The following is a 17,734-nucleotide window of genomic DNA, read 5'->3' on the forward strand; positions in this document are numbered from 1 at the left end:
TATATATTTGTACACAATCGGACATAGGGCAATACTGCAATTTAGTTTATCAGTGAGGAATATCACAAAGTTAAAAAGTAGTAAAACACATCTAATAAAATAACACCAAGTCTCTGCCCGACCCTGAATTTTTCCCACGCAACTTCTTCCGGGCACACTAGCCATGTTTCTTTGCTTTAATTTAAATAGGCGCTCCAGTCTCAAATGAATAAATGTCCATTAGTTCTGCAAGGTTAAGCAAGTTTCTGGATGTTAAAAAAAAGTCTGCTAAAGCATAAACAGTTTATTTATTTGTGTCCTTGTGTCTTATTTCTGTCAGGTCCATATCAGTACTACAGGGCTTATTGTGACCCCACCCCCGAGCAGCCCTGTAGTTAGTGGCCCTGCATTTACATTCCCACCGGAAATCACCTACCAAGCTGCTCTAGGAGTAAGTAGTAGGCCTTAAGTGTTTCTGCTCTCTGCTCAATTCTGGACCTTGCTTCTTTCTTCTCTGTAAGCTTAACCTCTCGGTATAATTAATGGGGCCCTTCCTCTGTCTTCTCTGTAAATTTGTCATAAACTGTAACTCTAAACTGAGGGACCTCGTCTCGTTTTTTTTTCCCTTGGACTTTATAAAAGGAATTCAATTTTCCATTTTCCTCCTCTTATCATTCTTCAGTTGATCTTAAACAACATGAACTGGTTTTACAAATTTTCTGTTTTGTGGAAATAATATATTTGACCACTTTTCTTCGTTTTTTTGGAGAACCTCCAGTCTTACTTCTCTCTGCTATTCACCTCAGAGGAAATTGAAGATTACATTTTTCTGATGGAGGAAGCAGTAGGCTTTAGAGCCTAAGAGGGTTTTTATGTATCCCTGCTCTTTGAGGAAACAGTAGGCTTAATATATTTTTTGAAACAAGATCTAAATGTATTTGACTTCCCTCAACGTCCTCACTCTTTGGTTAGATTGCGCTTGCTAATTACAGTATATGAAGGTATTGCACAGAATGCACCACTCTTATGTATGAACTACAATACCTCCAGCCTAAAATGAACACCCACAGTCAGTTGTCCGGAAATAAAGGGAACATCACACAGTACCCCAGCCCTTCCAAACCGCTCAAGCTTTTGGGGTTGTCTGAGTTCGGCAAATTAATGTTATTTTTATTGAAAAATGTACACAATTTTCCTATATAGTTTCTGTATTATTTCCTCACCGTTTTCAAGATCTCTGCTTGTTGTCATTCCGTAGGAACCTTCATTGTTTACTTCTAGTGGATACAATTCTGTCCATGGTCATGTGATGAACACACAAGTCCTGGAATCGTTACAGTAAGGGCATGTTTAAACGTCGCTCTAAAAAATGACGTGTGAACGTGGCAAATACACTAGCGCTTTTCTGAAGTGCTTTTTAAAATACAGGCGTTTTTTATGCGTTTTTGGCACAGTTTTGTCAGCGCTTTTTGGCGCGTAATTAGGATTGGGAATATTTTGGACGTTTTCGACGCGCTTTACGCACCAAGAATGTACATGACGCTTTTTTAACGCGACGCATAATTTAAATACGCTCACGTAAAAGAACGCGTTGTATGTACTAACGGCTTGCTTTCCTATTAATGTCGTTGGAAAGCTTAATCAAGCGTTTTTTTTTTATGCGCAATTTAGCGCGTAAAATGCACAAAACCGCGTCAAAGACACACCGTGTGAACAGGGCTGTGTCTTCGAATGATCCCTGCACTCGTGTGTTTATCACTTGACTATGTACAGAATTTTATCACTGGAAGTAAACAATGAATTTCCCTACAGAATAACCGCAAGAAGAGATCTTGAAAATCGAGAGAAATTGTATAACTTTGAATTATACAAAAAATAACATTAAAGAGTAACTGTCCTTTCCCAAAAATAAAGACATTTCAAAAGTTTTGATCAGTGGGGTCCGGGTTCTGAAACTCACACAGTCGCTAAAATTAAGGTGCAGAAGCGCTCATCTTGGCGTACTGCATCTTCGGCTGTGATTGGTTCACCTCATCAGGCTGAAGCGGGCTCACATAGAATGTCTATGAGCTGGTTTTCAGCCTAACAGGGAGCACCGATCCCAGCCAAAAGTTCAGGGCACTCCGCTAAGGTCTTCTGCACCTTAGTCTCAGCGAATGTTTGGGGATTCAACACCCGCACCGATCAAAACTACTGATATGTCTCTCTGACATATCAAACGTTTTTGAAAAGTACAGTTACTCTTTAATATACTGGAACTTTAAAGTACACCTGTATGTTTTATAGAATTATAAAAATCAGACGGAATATGATATCACTGTGCAAATAAATATGCATATATGGCCCCATTACAATTTTATAGCCTAACTTCACCTAGATATTGAAATGAGATGTATATAAACGAGTGCACAGGAAAACTGGAGCAGTTGTTCGTAGAAGCCAAACAGATATCAGATTTTTATTTTCTTGGGCAATGTGTAAAATAAAAGTGGAGTTGTGATTGGTAGCAATGGCCAACCTCTGTAGCGTTCCTATGCACTAGATTTTATACATGTGCCTACAGTTTTGCCAATAGTATAAAAGCCCTATGTCTCAAATACCTCCATACATTTTTTCAGTTGACGATATGTACCCCTAGCTTGGGCCCCAGTCCTCCAGACTAATGCAATGCCAAAGGAGCCATCTTGCTACTTTCTATATGGGTTCACTGTGCTGCGCATAATAATACCCAGTGATCATTGCTATTGGGACTATTAGACTATTACATGTGTATATATATATATATTATGGTCACTAATACAAAATATAATTGTCATCTGAAGGGAGAATTCGTGTGATATATCAAAGATCACATGCAAATCTGTCTGTTCCGCAGAGTCCAACTATTCCTGTGCCCATCGACAACTCCATTCATATCTACTGTTATAACAATTCCTCCCCGAAAAATATAATCTATGATTGTTGCTCTACGCTAGGCACATCAGTTTACTAAGGTTGAACATATTGTTTTACTTTTAGCACCCTAAAAAACAAAGTGGTCTTTTCCAGTGAATCATGTACGTGGCTGGAATCTGGCTGCTTGTATAGAAACGGAGGTGAAAGATTTCCCATTCTGCAATCAGTATTTACCTGTTAAAACTGAGATTTATTGGTTGGGTATAAAATATTTTTAGGGCATACAAACAAGTATTTATTAACCAGAATTTAATTATTTTTGAAAGTTAAAGATGGTAAATGTTTGGATCCATAAAAACTGATCACCCAACTTGAGATGGACGACATACTGTATAGTAAAATGGCCCATATGTATGTCACCCCAGCTTATCTGATGCAACTTTACAGTTTTGAGCAGTCAGGGAATGCTGGGAATTGTAGTTTTGCAACAGCCAAAGAGCGAAAGGTTGTAGATCACTGCTATGGACTATACAGGGTCAGTCTATGACTATTATTTTAACATCTTGTACTATGTTTGAATATTTCCCTGGTCCGATAAGATTAAAAAGTAATGTCATTCTCATATCACTGTAATTATTAATAATAGGGGCCATCAATGACTCATAAGCGGATAATTTGCTGGAGGAAGTTAGTGCAGCTGAGAGACTACACTAAATTAATAAGCAGAAAGCCTGCGTGCAATTATTGTATTACATGAACTATAACCATCAAAGCCTGCCAAAAGGAGGCCATAAAAAGATCACAGGGCTAAGTAGTGCTGAGCTACAAAGGAACTTGAATTTGCTAAATGAAACGCTAAGTAAATCTGTAAAATACAGTTTTTTACACAGACGGAGCGTTTTATGTTCCATTATGCATATTCTGTGTAATGTTTTTTTGGCTTCTGAAATCTTCACTCCAAGAAACACAAATAAAATATATAGGTTGTGCTGATGACCATTACCCAGCTACATAGGAATTATAGGGCTATTCTGTGTGTTATATATTCATACATGGATGCACATGGATCTACATTAATATTTTGTTATATTTGTAATAAATATGAAATATTCACAGAGAAGTTCTGTGACCATATGAAACTCCTGGGAGATGTCTACATGACAGTTGACCGATCAGTTTTGTAACGGATCCGAAAAGATCCTGGCGTTTGTCTTCAACGACTTACGACTGATGTTGCTCAGATTTCCTTCTCTTATGCCGTTACAGTTTATATTTGACTTGGTTAGATATAAATTTGGATCCCTCTCTTTCACCACTATAATTATATGTTCAGCTATGCCCTTTATGTAGAATAATAATTAAAAAAAAGCAAGAGAAAGAACGCCTCAACTACAATGTACTCCAAGATTTATAATTCAGCAGTTGATTGTACAATAGACAAAAGAAATGTGTAATAAACATAAAAGCACTAGAGCACAAGAACAATTACACATTACCCCAAAGCAAAGGCCAGGGTGTGTTTGGAGAGCTATACAGGTCTTTGTGTACTTTGGGTATGGCCAACTCACACATTTATGGCATATCTACAGGATAAGCCATAAATATGTGATAGGGACCCCCACCTATGTGGAGAAGGGATGTCCCCCGACCCGCCTGATGAGGTGGCGAATGAATGGATAGGTTTTTTCCATTTGGTTTTATAGGAGTTATAGAAACAGCCGAGCGGGCTGTTGTGGATATGCCATAAATGAGTGAGTTTAGAATATCACTTTATGGCTGAAATCACACATACAGTTTTTGTGACAGATTTTTAAAACAAAGCCAGGAGTAGATCCAAAAAGTTTTCAGCAAGCGCCCATGAAGCCAGTTTGCAAACTGTGAACTTCTGTTAATGATGGTCTATAGTTCATGTAGTTCATGCTATATATAGATTGTTGTGAATTAATTAATGGCCTGTTGCTTTAATTAATGAGATGGGGATTTTGATTTCTCTGCTCAAACATAAGCTCTTAAGCTAGCCATAGAAAAAATATATGATGGCAAGATGGATTTCTATCATTTTGACCATATTGATTCCTCAAGACAAGCAGCCCTAGTTCTGTCAAAAGGATGCCATCCAACCCACGCAGTAGTATCAGGATTCTGGTCCACAGAGACAGTTGTCAGCCGAAGATAACCATAGATATTAGACTTTAGCTGGTGGATCCTGATTATGGGGGCAGCCAGATTGTTCCTCAACATTTGATTCCAAGGGAAACATGAATTTAGAAATTATAAATGTTTCCAGTACAATCCTTTTATTTATTCCAGAGAAAAGTGGCCCTAACAGCGTCTGGCAGCTGTTAAAGGGGATTTGTCATGATGTAATATTTTGGAAGGTAGCTAAGTTATGCCATATCATCATGATCGGTGGGAGCCTAACCTTTGGGAACTCGGCCAGTCATGAGAACAAAGAGATTGAGATCCCTTAGACTTTTTCCCTTCAAATTCCCTTCACAGCAAGTGGACAGGGGCACCACTATGCAGGGAAAATCTGTGAAGGCGCCACAGCATTTAACTATTGCTGCGGCCCCTTCAGTCTCAGGATCGGTGGAAGCCCTGATCAGTTGGGCCCACACTGATCACGAAGGGAAGATATACCCTAGGGGATATGCCATCACTTAAAATAGTGGGAAATCTACTTGAATGAATCACCTCCTGCTCTATTGCAATAAGTCAAGCTGATCATGTGCATCTTAGTAGGGGAATCAGACTGATAACTGTAAGACAAAAGATTGTTGATATGACATTTATCCATTAGTCTATGGCCAGCATCAGTGAGCGTGTATTAGTCAATTGCAGATAATATAATTTCCAATTTCTATGAACTTGTTTACCTCCAAACTAGAGGTTCACTTCAACTCCAGCGTGAGTGCACATTCGATGATTAGATTTTTTTCATTTATCGGTGAGAAGACGCCAGAAGAATGTTTGTAATACTATTCTGTAATGTGTAAATGTCACGGTACTACTGAAAGCGGTTATCAGTTGTAAGAAAATAGGAGTGTACTGGAATTCTTTACACAGAACAGCTTTGATTTGTCGGCCAGATCCATCATCAGGGACTGAATAGAGCCAGTCACCTATTTGCTAAAATTAAAGCTACATTCATCTATCGGTATCCAAAATACTTGAGCACTTTCCAGGCTGTCTTGAAATTTGGCTTGTGGATCGCTGCAAATGTTCCCAAACAAATCTAAACAGAAAGGATAATGACGGGGTTTGATTTAACCCCTGAATTGCATCAGCTGTGGAGGCAGCACAACCGCTATTTTGGGTCCGTAAACCTGACATGAGTCTAAATTGCTCTTGTTTATAGACTTATCAATGTGTAGAGCAGTTTGCCCAATGGCATTTTCTTTTATATTGTGCACTGCCTTTTTTATGCTATAACTAGACAGTAACTTCTGCTGGAAGAAACCAGGCAATGTTATTTAGAATCACGCAGCCAAATGCAAATATCTTCCCTTACAAAATACATTTGAGAAAAAGGCAAATCTATTCCAATACCCAAGCCCTGAGGTATTTATCTGCCATGTGGATTAGAATATTTTATCTAGATTATTTATTGCATAATGTATTATTCTGATTTCATTAATTAGATTTAGTCTTTTCTTTTTTCCACTGGATGTTGGTGAAGATGTAGCGTGGAATAAGACTTTGTGTCCTTTGTTTTGATGTTTTCCCTTGAGTCTTGCTGCTTAGACTCAAAAGGCTTCCTCGTGCCTTATGGATTACCATCTCTGGTTTTCAAAGGGAGTGTTATGTATCTTTTGCGTGGTTTCTATCCTCTGTACTTACACATTTCAAAGAATGGAAATATTAATAGTTACAAAAACACAACAAAGTGAGTGTATGAACAGTAGCCTGGCTGCAGATCAAAGGGACGTCTTGTTTAATCCCTGATGTCGTCGTTTCAGGTATGGTTTGCAGGCCAGTTTCAAAATACATGACATATTCATTGAGTAGGTACAGTGTTTGTGTATTATAAATCTCAATATTTTAGATATTTTTATATACCAGCAGTCTTATTTCTCTGCAGTTAAAGGTCCATTTACATGAGCAGATATTTGGATTAGCGATCTTTGATAGGATTGCTGTAATCGATGGAATAGCCAATACAGACAAGTATTTACCCACAACGTTATCGTCTCAATAATCATTAAAACTGCATCATTTGTCACATATCTGGTGAAATGATTCGTGTTTACATACTACAATATCAGAACGACTAACCATTATTTTTATGTTTGCATAAATGACTACTTGTGCCATAAACGAGCGTTTTATTGCTAGTTGTTCAGTGGCTAGATCTATTCGCACCCTCGCTCATTAGCATTTTTTAATCCGAACCATTATCTGCTCCTGTAAATGGGCTTTAAGAGTTGCAGATTTTAATTTGAGGAGCGCAAGACATACTTGTAATCAGAGAAGTAGTTTGATGGTCCTCGGCCCTCCACTTAACCACCGTGTATATGATGAACGATTTGTGACTTACATCACAATGCAGCAGGTCTCCCACTGCTCCGTCCTATGCAAGCATATCCATACCTGTATAGCAATAGGACAGTGATGCAGAAGCGCTGCTCAATTCCTATGCAGGTACGGATAACCCTTCATAGGATGTGACCCTCGGAGACCCACTCATTTAATACTGCCCAGAGAACAGAAACTCTCTAAGTGCAGATTTATAACTTGAAGTTCCTGTCCCCAAAATAAGGGTCCCCGAACTATCATGTGCAATACTGGTATCTTTTTATGCGGCGGAGGGGCTATTAGGCACCGTGGTGCAACTTCAACCTCTGCACCCCCTGTACATACGCGCCTGTCTCCGAGTATTAATTTGTACAGTGAGAAAGCATTCAGTATATAGCAGAATTTGGAATATGCAGGATGTCCACTATGTATGGTGTCAATGGTCTAATTCAGCAGACAGTGGGGGAGATTTATCAAAGGATAAGTAGAGTAGTTGTCCATAGCAAACAATTAGATTGCTTTTATAATTTTCAAAAGGGCCTCTGAGAAATGAGAGCTTGAACCTGATAGGCTGCTATAGACAACTACTCCACTTTTCCTTGGCACCAGTTTTGATAAATTTCCCCAATGAGTTTTGCAGGTATTTGGTCTGTTCACTAAACCAAACTCAAATGACACACTAAACAACTAGACTTGTTAACTTAGTTGGCTTTCTTTAAGGCTGGGTTCACACAGAGTTTTTTGCAGGCGGAAAATCTGCCTCAAATTTCCGTTTGGAAGTTTGAGGCAGATTTTCCTCTGCCTGCATGCCGATTTTCGCCCGCGGCCATTGAGCGCCGTGGGCATAAAACGCAGCGAGATACGCTTTCTCTGCCTACCATTGATGTCAATGGGAGGTCAGAGGCGTAAACGCCAAAAAGTCTGTGTGAACGCAGCCTAATACTACCCCCCCCCCCCCCCCCCCAGGATTTGTGTCAGTATGTCAACGATGAGGGATGTAGATAGAGTTAAACTAAATAAACAACATATTTTATAAAATGTTATTCAATTTCCTTTTAGGATTTGAATCCTCCTCTCCTTCCTCCTCCACCCTTGACTGCTGCTGTTATTGTCTCCACAACTTCTGGGGCAACATCTACTACTGCTGGACAGAGATTGGCTGGAGGCCCTGCTGAACAAGTTGCACACCTTCGGCCATCCACTCGACCAAGTGTGTAAGTATTGATAGGCCTATGTGTCTTGTGAATGTATACTGTATCTGCAACTGGAGATCTGTAAGATTATATTGCTTTCAGCCTTTCATTAGTACATCCTCCCTTAAATTTTACAAGTGTCTTGTGTTTGTGACTAAAACGCTCCCTCGGCTACTTTATTATTTATCAGTTTGTGGTTATCTAAATATCATGATTTTAAGTGCACTTGGCTACATGTACGTAAATCGTCAATCTAAACTCCCACTTCCTACCTCAATAACATTTCCAGACATAGTTGGAATTATGGTCAATAGTAGAATGTATTCTTAGCAATTAAAGCGGATCTATCTGGTCTCCTATGCTAATCTATCTGAGTGTAACATAGGATTTCGGGGAGATACATGATAGTGATTGATATTTTTTTTTTGTATGAGTTTGTATACAAGGAGAGCCGTTAATGACTCTGTGTTGGCAGGGGAAGCAGTACTCTAAATGCTGCCAAGACTCATACGGAAAGTCTTAGGCCATGTTCACATCACGTTTATAGCCTTCTGTCGGAGGTATACGTCAGGAGGACTCATGACGTATACCTCTGATGGAAGGCTGAAACGTATCCCACTGTATAGGTATGCAGTAAAATACGTCGCCTGACCCCCTCAGCCCCACCCAACCAAAACGCTCGATGTGCCAGGGAAGCTCCTGAGGTCACTGTCTAGTGATATCAGAAGCTACAATGCCGGTGTCCCCTGGCAGATCGTTGAAGCGAGCTGGCTCGGGGACTCCGGCTCTGGAGAATCCCTTGACGTCACTGTCCGTATATGGACAGTGGCATTAGGAGCTTAAAGAAGCCGAAATCCCCGGCCAGAGTGTTGGCAACACTCTGCCCAGGGATTCTTCTCCTGAAGAAGCCCTGGACAGCACACAGTGACGTCAGGGGCTTTTCCAGCCCCGGACACTCAGCCAGAATGCTTCCAATGCTAGCTTTGACTGTGGACCATGTAATTTAAAGCTCCTGACATTGCTGTCCATATATGAAGAGTGACGTCAGGGGCTTCCCCAGTTCCAGAATATCCTGACCGAACGCTTTCGGTGCTCTTTTTGGGGACCCCGCTTTGGGGAAGCTCCCTGATGTATACGTTTAACGCATAGCTGTGATGCCTGCCCTACAGTGGCATTCATAAGACATAGGCTCCTATTCAGGCTAAGTTCACATCTCGTTTTTACTGTACGTTTGACATGCACGTTTTGACATAAAAAAAACAAACTGTGTCAAAACGTTTACCACAGCATATATATTAATTTCTATGATCAGGAGGGATTCCCTAATCGTGTAGTTTGTGCATACGTTTTGTGTGCTTACGTTCTATCCTTTTTCTTTCCATGTCCGGAAAAGCGTAGTCTACTACGCTTTTGAGTACTTTTCCAAAACATATACCACACATATATGTTTTTTTTTGTATTGAAGTCAATGGTGACGTATGGACATCATATTCAATCTTAAACCCTACGTTTGCATACGTAAAACGTATAAGTTTTTGTCACCATGTATGGGAAATATTTACTTTACAAAGTTTGATTTAGCTCAAGAACAAAAAAGTATACGTTTTTAGAAGAAGGAACGGACATAAATGTATAAAAACATATACTACAAAAAACTTAAGCGTATGTTAAAAATGCATACTTTTTGTAACTTTAAAAACTTATGCTTCGTCGTATACCACAAACGTGTGCACAAAACGAGATGTGAACTTGGCCTCAAAAAGACGTATATCATGTTGTGTACGTTTTTTTTTTTTGCGGGATCCCCGAGGATAGAATGGCATAGTCTACGCTATTCCATCCTTTAAAGAAAGGTACACCGACGTATACCAGCCCAACGGAGGCCAAAATGACACTATGTTGGTCTTCATCAGGCTAGTGGAGCCCTGTGGACACGTTTAGTGTGTACGTTGGGAGCTCTACTGACGTACATACTAAACATATAGCTAAAATGTGATGTGAACTATGCCTAGATGACTTTTTACATGAAAATATTGATAAATATAATAAAGAAAACATATATATTCCAAACTGAGCATCTCTGACTCTAAATATTTCTGCCCTGGTGGGGGCTGCATAAGTGACCCGACATATCTGATTTAATAGAACAATTTCACCAAAGAATATGAATGTGGTTCGTTACTTTATCACATGGACAGGTTCTACAGTTTGGAGTCTGTACCTGCTAATCCTAAACAAGAAATATTCTTACTGATGGCTTATATGATCTGTATTATAGATCTTTTAAAAGTTAAACGGGTTATCCCGAGAAAAAAAACACTTTACTAGTAAACCTGTAATAAGATTTAAAATAGCTTACCAATATAATTGTATTTTTTTTTTCATTTTCGCCCTGATACGCCAGATGAAATGGCAGTCAAGGTTTCCAGAACCACTGTGGTTTTCACCTACATGATGACGCGCCGACACAGCCCCATGTGACTTCAAACATGTGATCAAAAGGGGCTGGCTCTGGGACTGGTCCCTTCCTAAGCTGACCCCTTTATAGGTCCCGGCTCTCTCCTATTCGAGGGGCCATACAAGGGAAAGTTGTGGGCAGCGAATAGGCTTCCGAGAGGGAAGCAATGCATAATGGGATATGTAGTAAACCAGCACAGTCCATCACTATGTCCCGTCTACAAACCAGAAATATGAAAGCATATCGGCCATGATATCGGGGATAGGTGACTGGCACAAAAATATACTTTTTCTAGAGATAATGATTTCCCAACATCAGTTAGGCATTTTGTATGTGTTTGGGAAGTTATTTTTTTTCGTTGGGGCCGTCAGACAACCCTTTTAAAAGCAATGTGTAAAATGTGATCTTATGTTTGTCCTTTACGTAATGGTATTGTTTCCACATCTACTTCCACCAGTTTCAAATACCTTTTTTTCTCCACTAGTCCACTCTGTCTAGGTTGGTCATTTTTTTTTATATCATGAAAGCAGTGAGATTTCCTTTTAAGTACTTTATGCAGAAGGACTGACACATGGAATAGATTGAAAGTTCTGTGCAAAGTAAATCACTGCCAACCTATTATATTACTTTATGAGCAGAAACGTACCTGTTCAACATTGGTCTGCATAAAAAGACTATTGTCTTATATGGCGGTTTTTTTTTTGGTTAAAAGCAGGGCCATATGTATTTTATAGACAACTATATACTTCTGATCCTATCCTTCAAATCATTATGAAATAGAGTGTTTTTTAAGAAATTGGGAGGGACATAAGAAACCCCTTTGAGGTCTCAGTCTGGCCTCTTGTGATCCAAGCTGTGTAATGTTGTGCAGATGAAGCATTCATTATCCCAAGATATCAGATATCTCAGGCCATTAAAAGGGGTTGTCTTGTTTATAAGACTCATTTTCTAATACCCTGTATGGGAATTCCAAGTTAATAGAGATGGGTCACCTGTTCAAGACCTTCATCTGTAAGCCAGAATGGAAAGTGGCTACAAAGGACGTCTCTTGCTTTGGAGGACCTGGCACTTCTGTGCATTACATGAACAGCCCATTGCATTCCATGGGCACTATGTAATTCTTAATTTCCCTTGGAGTGGCGGTGATGGGTTCTCCCACAGATTACAGCTGGTCGCTAGTAAGTCCCAGCAGTGGGACATTATATAATTAGCTTAAAGTCAGGAGACCATTTTTACAAAAAGCGGTTGTCCAGAGCAGGTAATTTCTTTCATGTAACCGCGAGTCATTCTCCTCTAATGCACATTAAATATGCAGATTAGAATTTGGCCCTGAGGTAAAAGTTTTCAATCATCAGCACTGTAGATCAATTTTTTCTTCAAAGATAGTGGAATATCTAGTGACTAGCTACATTCTACATGATACTGTGGTATAGAGCAGAATAAATATCAGAAGTAAAGGTGGCCATTAACGAACTGTCAGCCACTCGTTTGTCCGACAGTTATTTCTCCCTTCTCCCCATAAACATGCATTCTTGGCTTGGCTGAGTTAGCGTGTTTATTTCCATGGGGAGAGGGGCATAAATCGCTGCCAGAGATGCCTTATTTGTCGTTATAACAGGGATCTGCCGTCGGGTGGCCCCCGTACACATTCGATTATCGGCAGGTTTGTCCAAGCTTTGTCTAATGTGTATGGGCACCTTATTTCATGGTATGTAATACATTCTTAAGTCTCCATTGTCTTTTAAGTTGTGTTATCCTGTAGCCAGTTACAAGAAGGAGAACACCCTTTTAAGCAGCCACATCAGTTCCTCGCATATCAATGGCAGCATGTCCTCCCCTCTAACTCCTGGCTCTATCGCTGATGTTTCTGCAATCCAGATGTGTAGCAAGAATTAAAGATTTCCCAATTACATGTTAGTGCTATTGATTGATCGGCCAAATAAATATCATTATGAATAAAATGTGGTCTGATGTTGAGACCCATAAGATATGTTAAGAAAGGAGATTATCCTGATTGGGTGAGAGTGTTCCTGTTCCATATGGTTATCATTACGTATCGTGGGCAGACTTCAAAGTTTGCATTTGAACGGAAACATTTGGACTTACAGTACAAATGATTACAAATGAAAATGTTTTCAGTTAGAAAGTGAGACTTATTGTGTCTAGGGTTTTTAGTGCTAGACTATATGTTTGGTGATGAAAGAGATGCTGTGCAGTATTTTCCACGGCGAAGGCTTCCAGGTGTTTGTCATGGTGTCCATATGTCTTCCAGAAAGATCCTTGTACTGCCGACCTGGGCTTAAGGACTTAATACACTATATTATTCAGGGAAGGCATAATTATTATTAATTTCATTGTATATTGAGCATGTGGCTGTTGAAGACTATTGATGGTGTTTTATTTTTTTATTAAAGTTATTAACTTCAAAAGCAAGAAAGAAGAGATACAAATATGCATAATATAACAACCCATAATAAGGCCCCATTCACACGACCGTAGATTTAGTCCATAATTACGGTCCACAATTACGGACCCATTAATTTCTATTGATCACGGACACCTTCCCGGGCTGTAGAAAGCCTCCGCAAAAGATAGGACATGTCCTATCTTTTGCTTTTTACGGACCGTGCACCCATACTTTATATGGGAGCACGGGCCGAAAATGTGGGTGGCTGTCTAGTTAATCTTTTCTAGTTAATGTAATGGGGTTCAAGGATGTGGTTTCTAGTGGCTTTGTATCATACTGTCACAATATCCCTAATACTTCTACACCTTCCACTATGCTGCTACTCTCCTGTTTGAATATATAGCTTCTTCATGTAATATTAAAACTACACATATATTTGTAATAACAACAGGTCACCCAATAACAATATTCCACTCCCATTGAGTCACACTTAGAGATCCAGGAAAGGAGTGAACATGGTGGCAACCAGCGACTTTCTTTCCTGATTAAGAAAATAATGGTCAGAGTAACTGTTTTTTTTTTTTTTTCAACTTCTTAAATCTGATAATAAGTGTTATTGTTTTGTTAGCCAAAAAGGAAAATCCCTGGTCATCACCTTGTTTCCTCGATGGCAGCCAAAGCTTTCAGTTCAAGCACTGCACCAAATAGGAAAAATGGTCAAATCTAATTTCTACTCAAAACCTGTAATTTTTCTAGTTTTTGCATACCCCCTTTCTATGTATTTATAAGAAAAATATTATAAGACTTTTGAATGTTTAGAAAAAATATCTAAGTTTGTATAAAGAATTGATTACATTTACCACCATGATGATTTAGTTGAACTTTCAGACTATAGGGCCTAGCGCATGATATATGTGATATACTTCAAATTGTCACTATCTCTTCTCAGTTATGTTGCTATCTATCCGTATTTCCCACGCAAGGAGGATGAGCTGGAGCTGCGGAAGGGTGAAATGTTTCTAGTGTTTGAGCGCTGTCAGGACGGCTGGTTTAAAGGAACATCAATGCACACCAGTAAAATCGGGGTATTCCCTGGGAACTATGTTGCACCGGTTACAAGGTAAAGATTAATAGGTGTATATGATCTGATAGCAGTGCATCCTAATAATGATTTCTCTTTAGAAAGTTTAAATATAGGTCAGGTAGAATCTGAAGAAATCTTATGACAAGAAGCCGGTTACTAGTTCACCACAGGTTAAAAATCCCATAGACCCAACATTGTTACAAACATAATATGGACATTTACATCATTACAATTATTGTACTAGGAACTATATTAAATACAAACTCAATCATACCAGCAACGTAGTCCAATAGGTAACTGATACAATCACATGTAACATGAATCAGACGTAGTGTTGGTATTGATCAGCCAATCACATCGCTTTCTAGTTATTCAAGATATTTATTTCCCGTTATTTATATAGCATCAACACATTCTGTTGCAATCTCCCTATCAGCAATGGGGGCTCATCATCTAATCTACTTAACTCGCGGGCAGATGCGCACAGTCAGGGTGAATTTAATAGGAAGCCAGTTTATGACCTATGAATATATTTTTGGAGTACCTGGGGGAATTCCACACAAGCACAGGGAGGACATACCAACGCCAGTCAGTTGGAGCCCCTGGTTACATTTGTACCCAGGACCCGAGTGCTGCAAGTCATTGTACGAGATATATGCAGTATTTTGTATTCTACAGCGATCTACTGTACATGTCTGGAATTTAAACAGATTGGTTCCCAAATTTCTGCTTTTCTTTCCTTTCATTTGCAATTCTATTAACGTTTCTGTGCTATGGAGTTTCTCTGTGTTACATATTTGATTGAATTATTCATTTTGCTGTAGGGAACGCACCCAAACCATGAACCTAAATCACTCTGATAGAGAATAACAATGTTTATAGACATTACGTAGAATACTGTGCATAATCATGTCAGGCCACTTTATTGATTTAGACTGTTTCTTTTTGTTTATGCAATGTACAAACAACATTGATGTATTAGGCCCTTCTCACATCATGTTTTGGCTGTACATTTAGTATATATATCGGGAAAGCTGCCATCGTACATGCTAAACGTGTCTATAGGGCTCAGACAGAGGCCAAAAGAGTGTCCTTTTGGCTACGGTCTGGCCGGTATACGTTAGTATAAAGTAACAAAAAATGTATGGCATAGCATATTAGACTATGTTATTCCATATTGTAAAGTCCAGTAAAAAAAACACGTACACATTAAACGTATGCATTTTCTTAATATGGTAGCCTATGGGTGACTGTTGCCGCGGTATGGCATTCGTTAAATGGATACGCCATGAGCTTTTCAATAGCTTTTCATGACGTATCCCTTAACTGGATGCCATTATAGTCTATGGGTGACTGTGTTGAACGGATGCCTAATGTGTCCGTTTAAGAGACATGATGTTTCTGTTAAATAGATATCATTATAGTCTATGGGTGACGGTGGTTACTGTTTTGCACCAATCTAAGCCTACCTTTTATTGTTTACATCGGGAGCTTTTCCTGACCTAGATGCCAAAAGTAGGAAAAAAACGTGATGTGAACATAGCTTTATTATGTTGCAAGATTGCAACTCAAAAAAAACATGCATTAAAATACAGGGATTGCACAACAAATTGTAGAAGATAGATTTATAAACTCATATATTTCCTTGTTTAGGGCATTAACCACTGGTTCGCAGGCTAAAGTGGCCATGACAACAGCAGGTGGAGGCACCCAGATGGTCAACATGGTGGCACCATGCTCTAGTGGAGTGCCCTGCCAGAAGCTACAAGGAAATGGTGTGGACTTTAACAAAACAGTGAATGCAAATGGCGTCTCCCCGACCATTTCAGGAGGACATATCCAAACCAGCCCACAGTCCAAGGTTCTTATTCACATGAGTGGCCAAATGACTGTAAACCAAGCCCGGAATGCTGTCCGAACAGGTATGAGAAAAAGACAAAATATAAATAGGACATTGAAAGGGGTTGTCAATTGCATTGAAAAAGCAGAAAACTCCTTTAAAGGGGTTGTCCACGAATGGACAACTGATGACCTAACTACAGGATAGGTCATCAGTATATGATCAGTGCGAGTCCCACACCTGGACTTCGCACCGATCAGCTGCTCCGGCTGCCTCTGGATGTTTTGCACGGTGTGCAGTAGTTGGAGACGGAAGCAGATGGCTCTGACTATTGCATAGCGGCCGTGCTGCAGAATTGCAGCTCTGCTTCTATACACTTTAATCAGCCGCTATTCCGTGACCGGAGCCATCTGCTTCTGGCATGGACATCCGGTGTCCGGAGGTAGCCGGATTAGCTGATCGGTGCGGGGTCCGGGTGTCAGGACCACCACGATCATATACTGATGACCTATCCTGTGGACAGGTCATCAGTTGTCCGTGCGTGGACAACCCCTTTAACCTCAATAATAAAGCTATTACCTTTTTGCTTTATTTTTCCTTGACTGAGTTATAAGACGATTAATATTTGGCTGCTTAATTATGTTCATCCAATGATAACAAAATCCTTTTTGGGTGGATCAAGCTTTTTATATTTCCAGATTTTTCTGCTGTCTCAGACTTGTGCCTGTATTAGGCCTCATTCATACAAGCATATTTCATGTCTGTATTCCATATTTTGATTATAGATCCAATGTTAATTCTACTATTCACTCCGCTGCATTTTATTGTATGTCCGTATTTATACGTGCAGTCCATTTCAGATATGCAGCATTATGCCCTAGTGTTCATATTCAGCCTGTATTCTCCCCATAGAAGTCAATGGAGCCTGACAACATATGCACTCATATTTACATGTGTATTTGTATGTGCAATGTAGGAGAAACTACAGCTGTAAAATAAAGTACTGATGAAAAACACTGATACAGCATGGAGCTATACGGATACAATATGGACGTAAATAGGAGTCTAAGTATGGATATACATAACTCTAATACGGGTCCATATTTGAAATGTATTACAATTCGCTTTTGTGAATGTTGCCCTATGCATATAGATTTGCTTGGCTTCTGGATTAAAGTTATTTACTTAAGAGGCAATGAGCGCCTGAAGTACTAGGATATAAATGCTTTAATATTGCCTCAAGATGTTAATATGGGGTTATTGATTCGGTTTTGCTTTGCCTTTTCCCCTCTTTATTTTCCTTTGAAAACCGAGAAGTCTCTTTATGGTCATTGGTAGAAATGTCTGAGCAATCTAAAAAACA

General features: G+C 39.4%; 1 protein-coding gene across 2 annotated transcripts in view; it reads left to right on the forward strand.

The window, feature by feature from the left end:
* The window catches only part of SH3RF1 (SH3 domain containing ring finger 1), a 155,324-nt gene that overhangs the window by 128,957 nt on the left and 8,633 nt on the right, over nt 1-17,734 (forward strand). The window contains exons 6-9 of one of the 2 annotated variants that reach the window (XM_075860261.1): nt 320-430; nt 8,449-8,603; nt 14,397-14,567; nt 16,185-16,453. In XM_075860261.1, coding sequence (XP_075716376.1) covers nt 320-430; nt 8,449-8,603; nt 14,397-14,567; nt 16,185-16,453 — 706 coding nt within the window. The remainder of the gene's footprint in view (nt 1-319; nt 431-8,448; nt 8,604-14,396; nt 14,568-16,184; nt 16,454-17,734) is intronic. The other variant, XM_075860262.1, reaches the window with a different exon arrangement.

This window comes from Rhinoderma darwinii, chromosome 1 (genome assembly GCF_050947455.1).
Source record: "Rhinoderma darwinii isolate aRhiDar2 chromosome 1, aRhiDar2.hap1, whole genome shotgun sequence".
Lineage (NCBI taxonomy): Eukaryota > Metazoa > Chordata > Amphibia > Anura > Rhinodermatidae > Rhinoderma > Rhinoderma darwinii.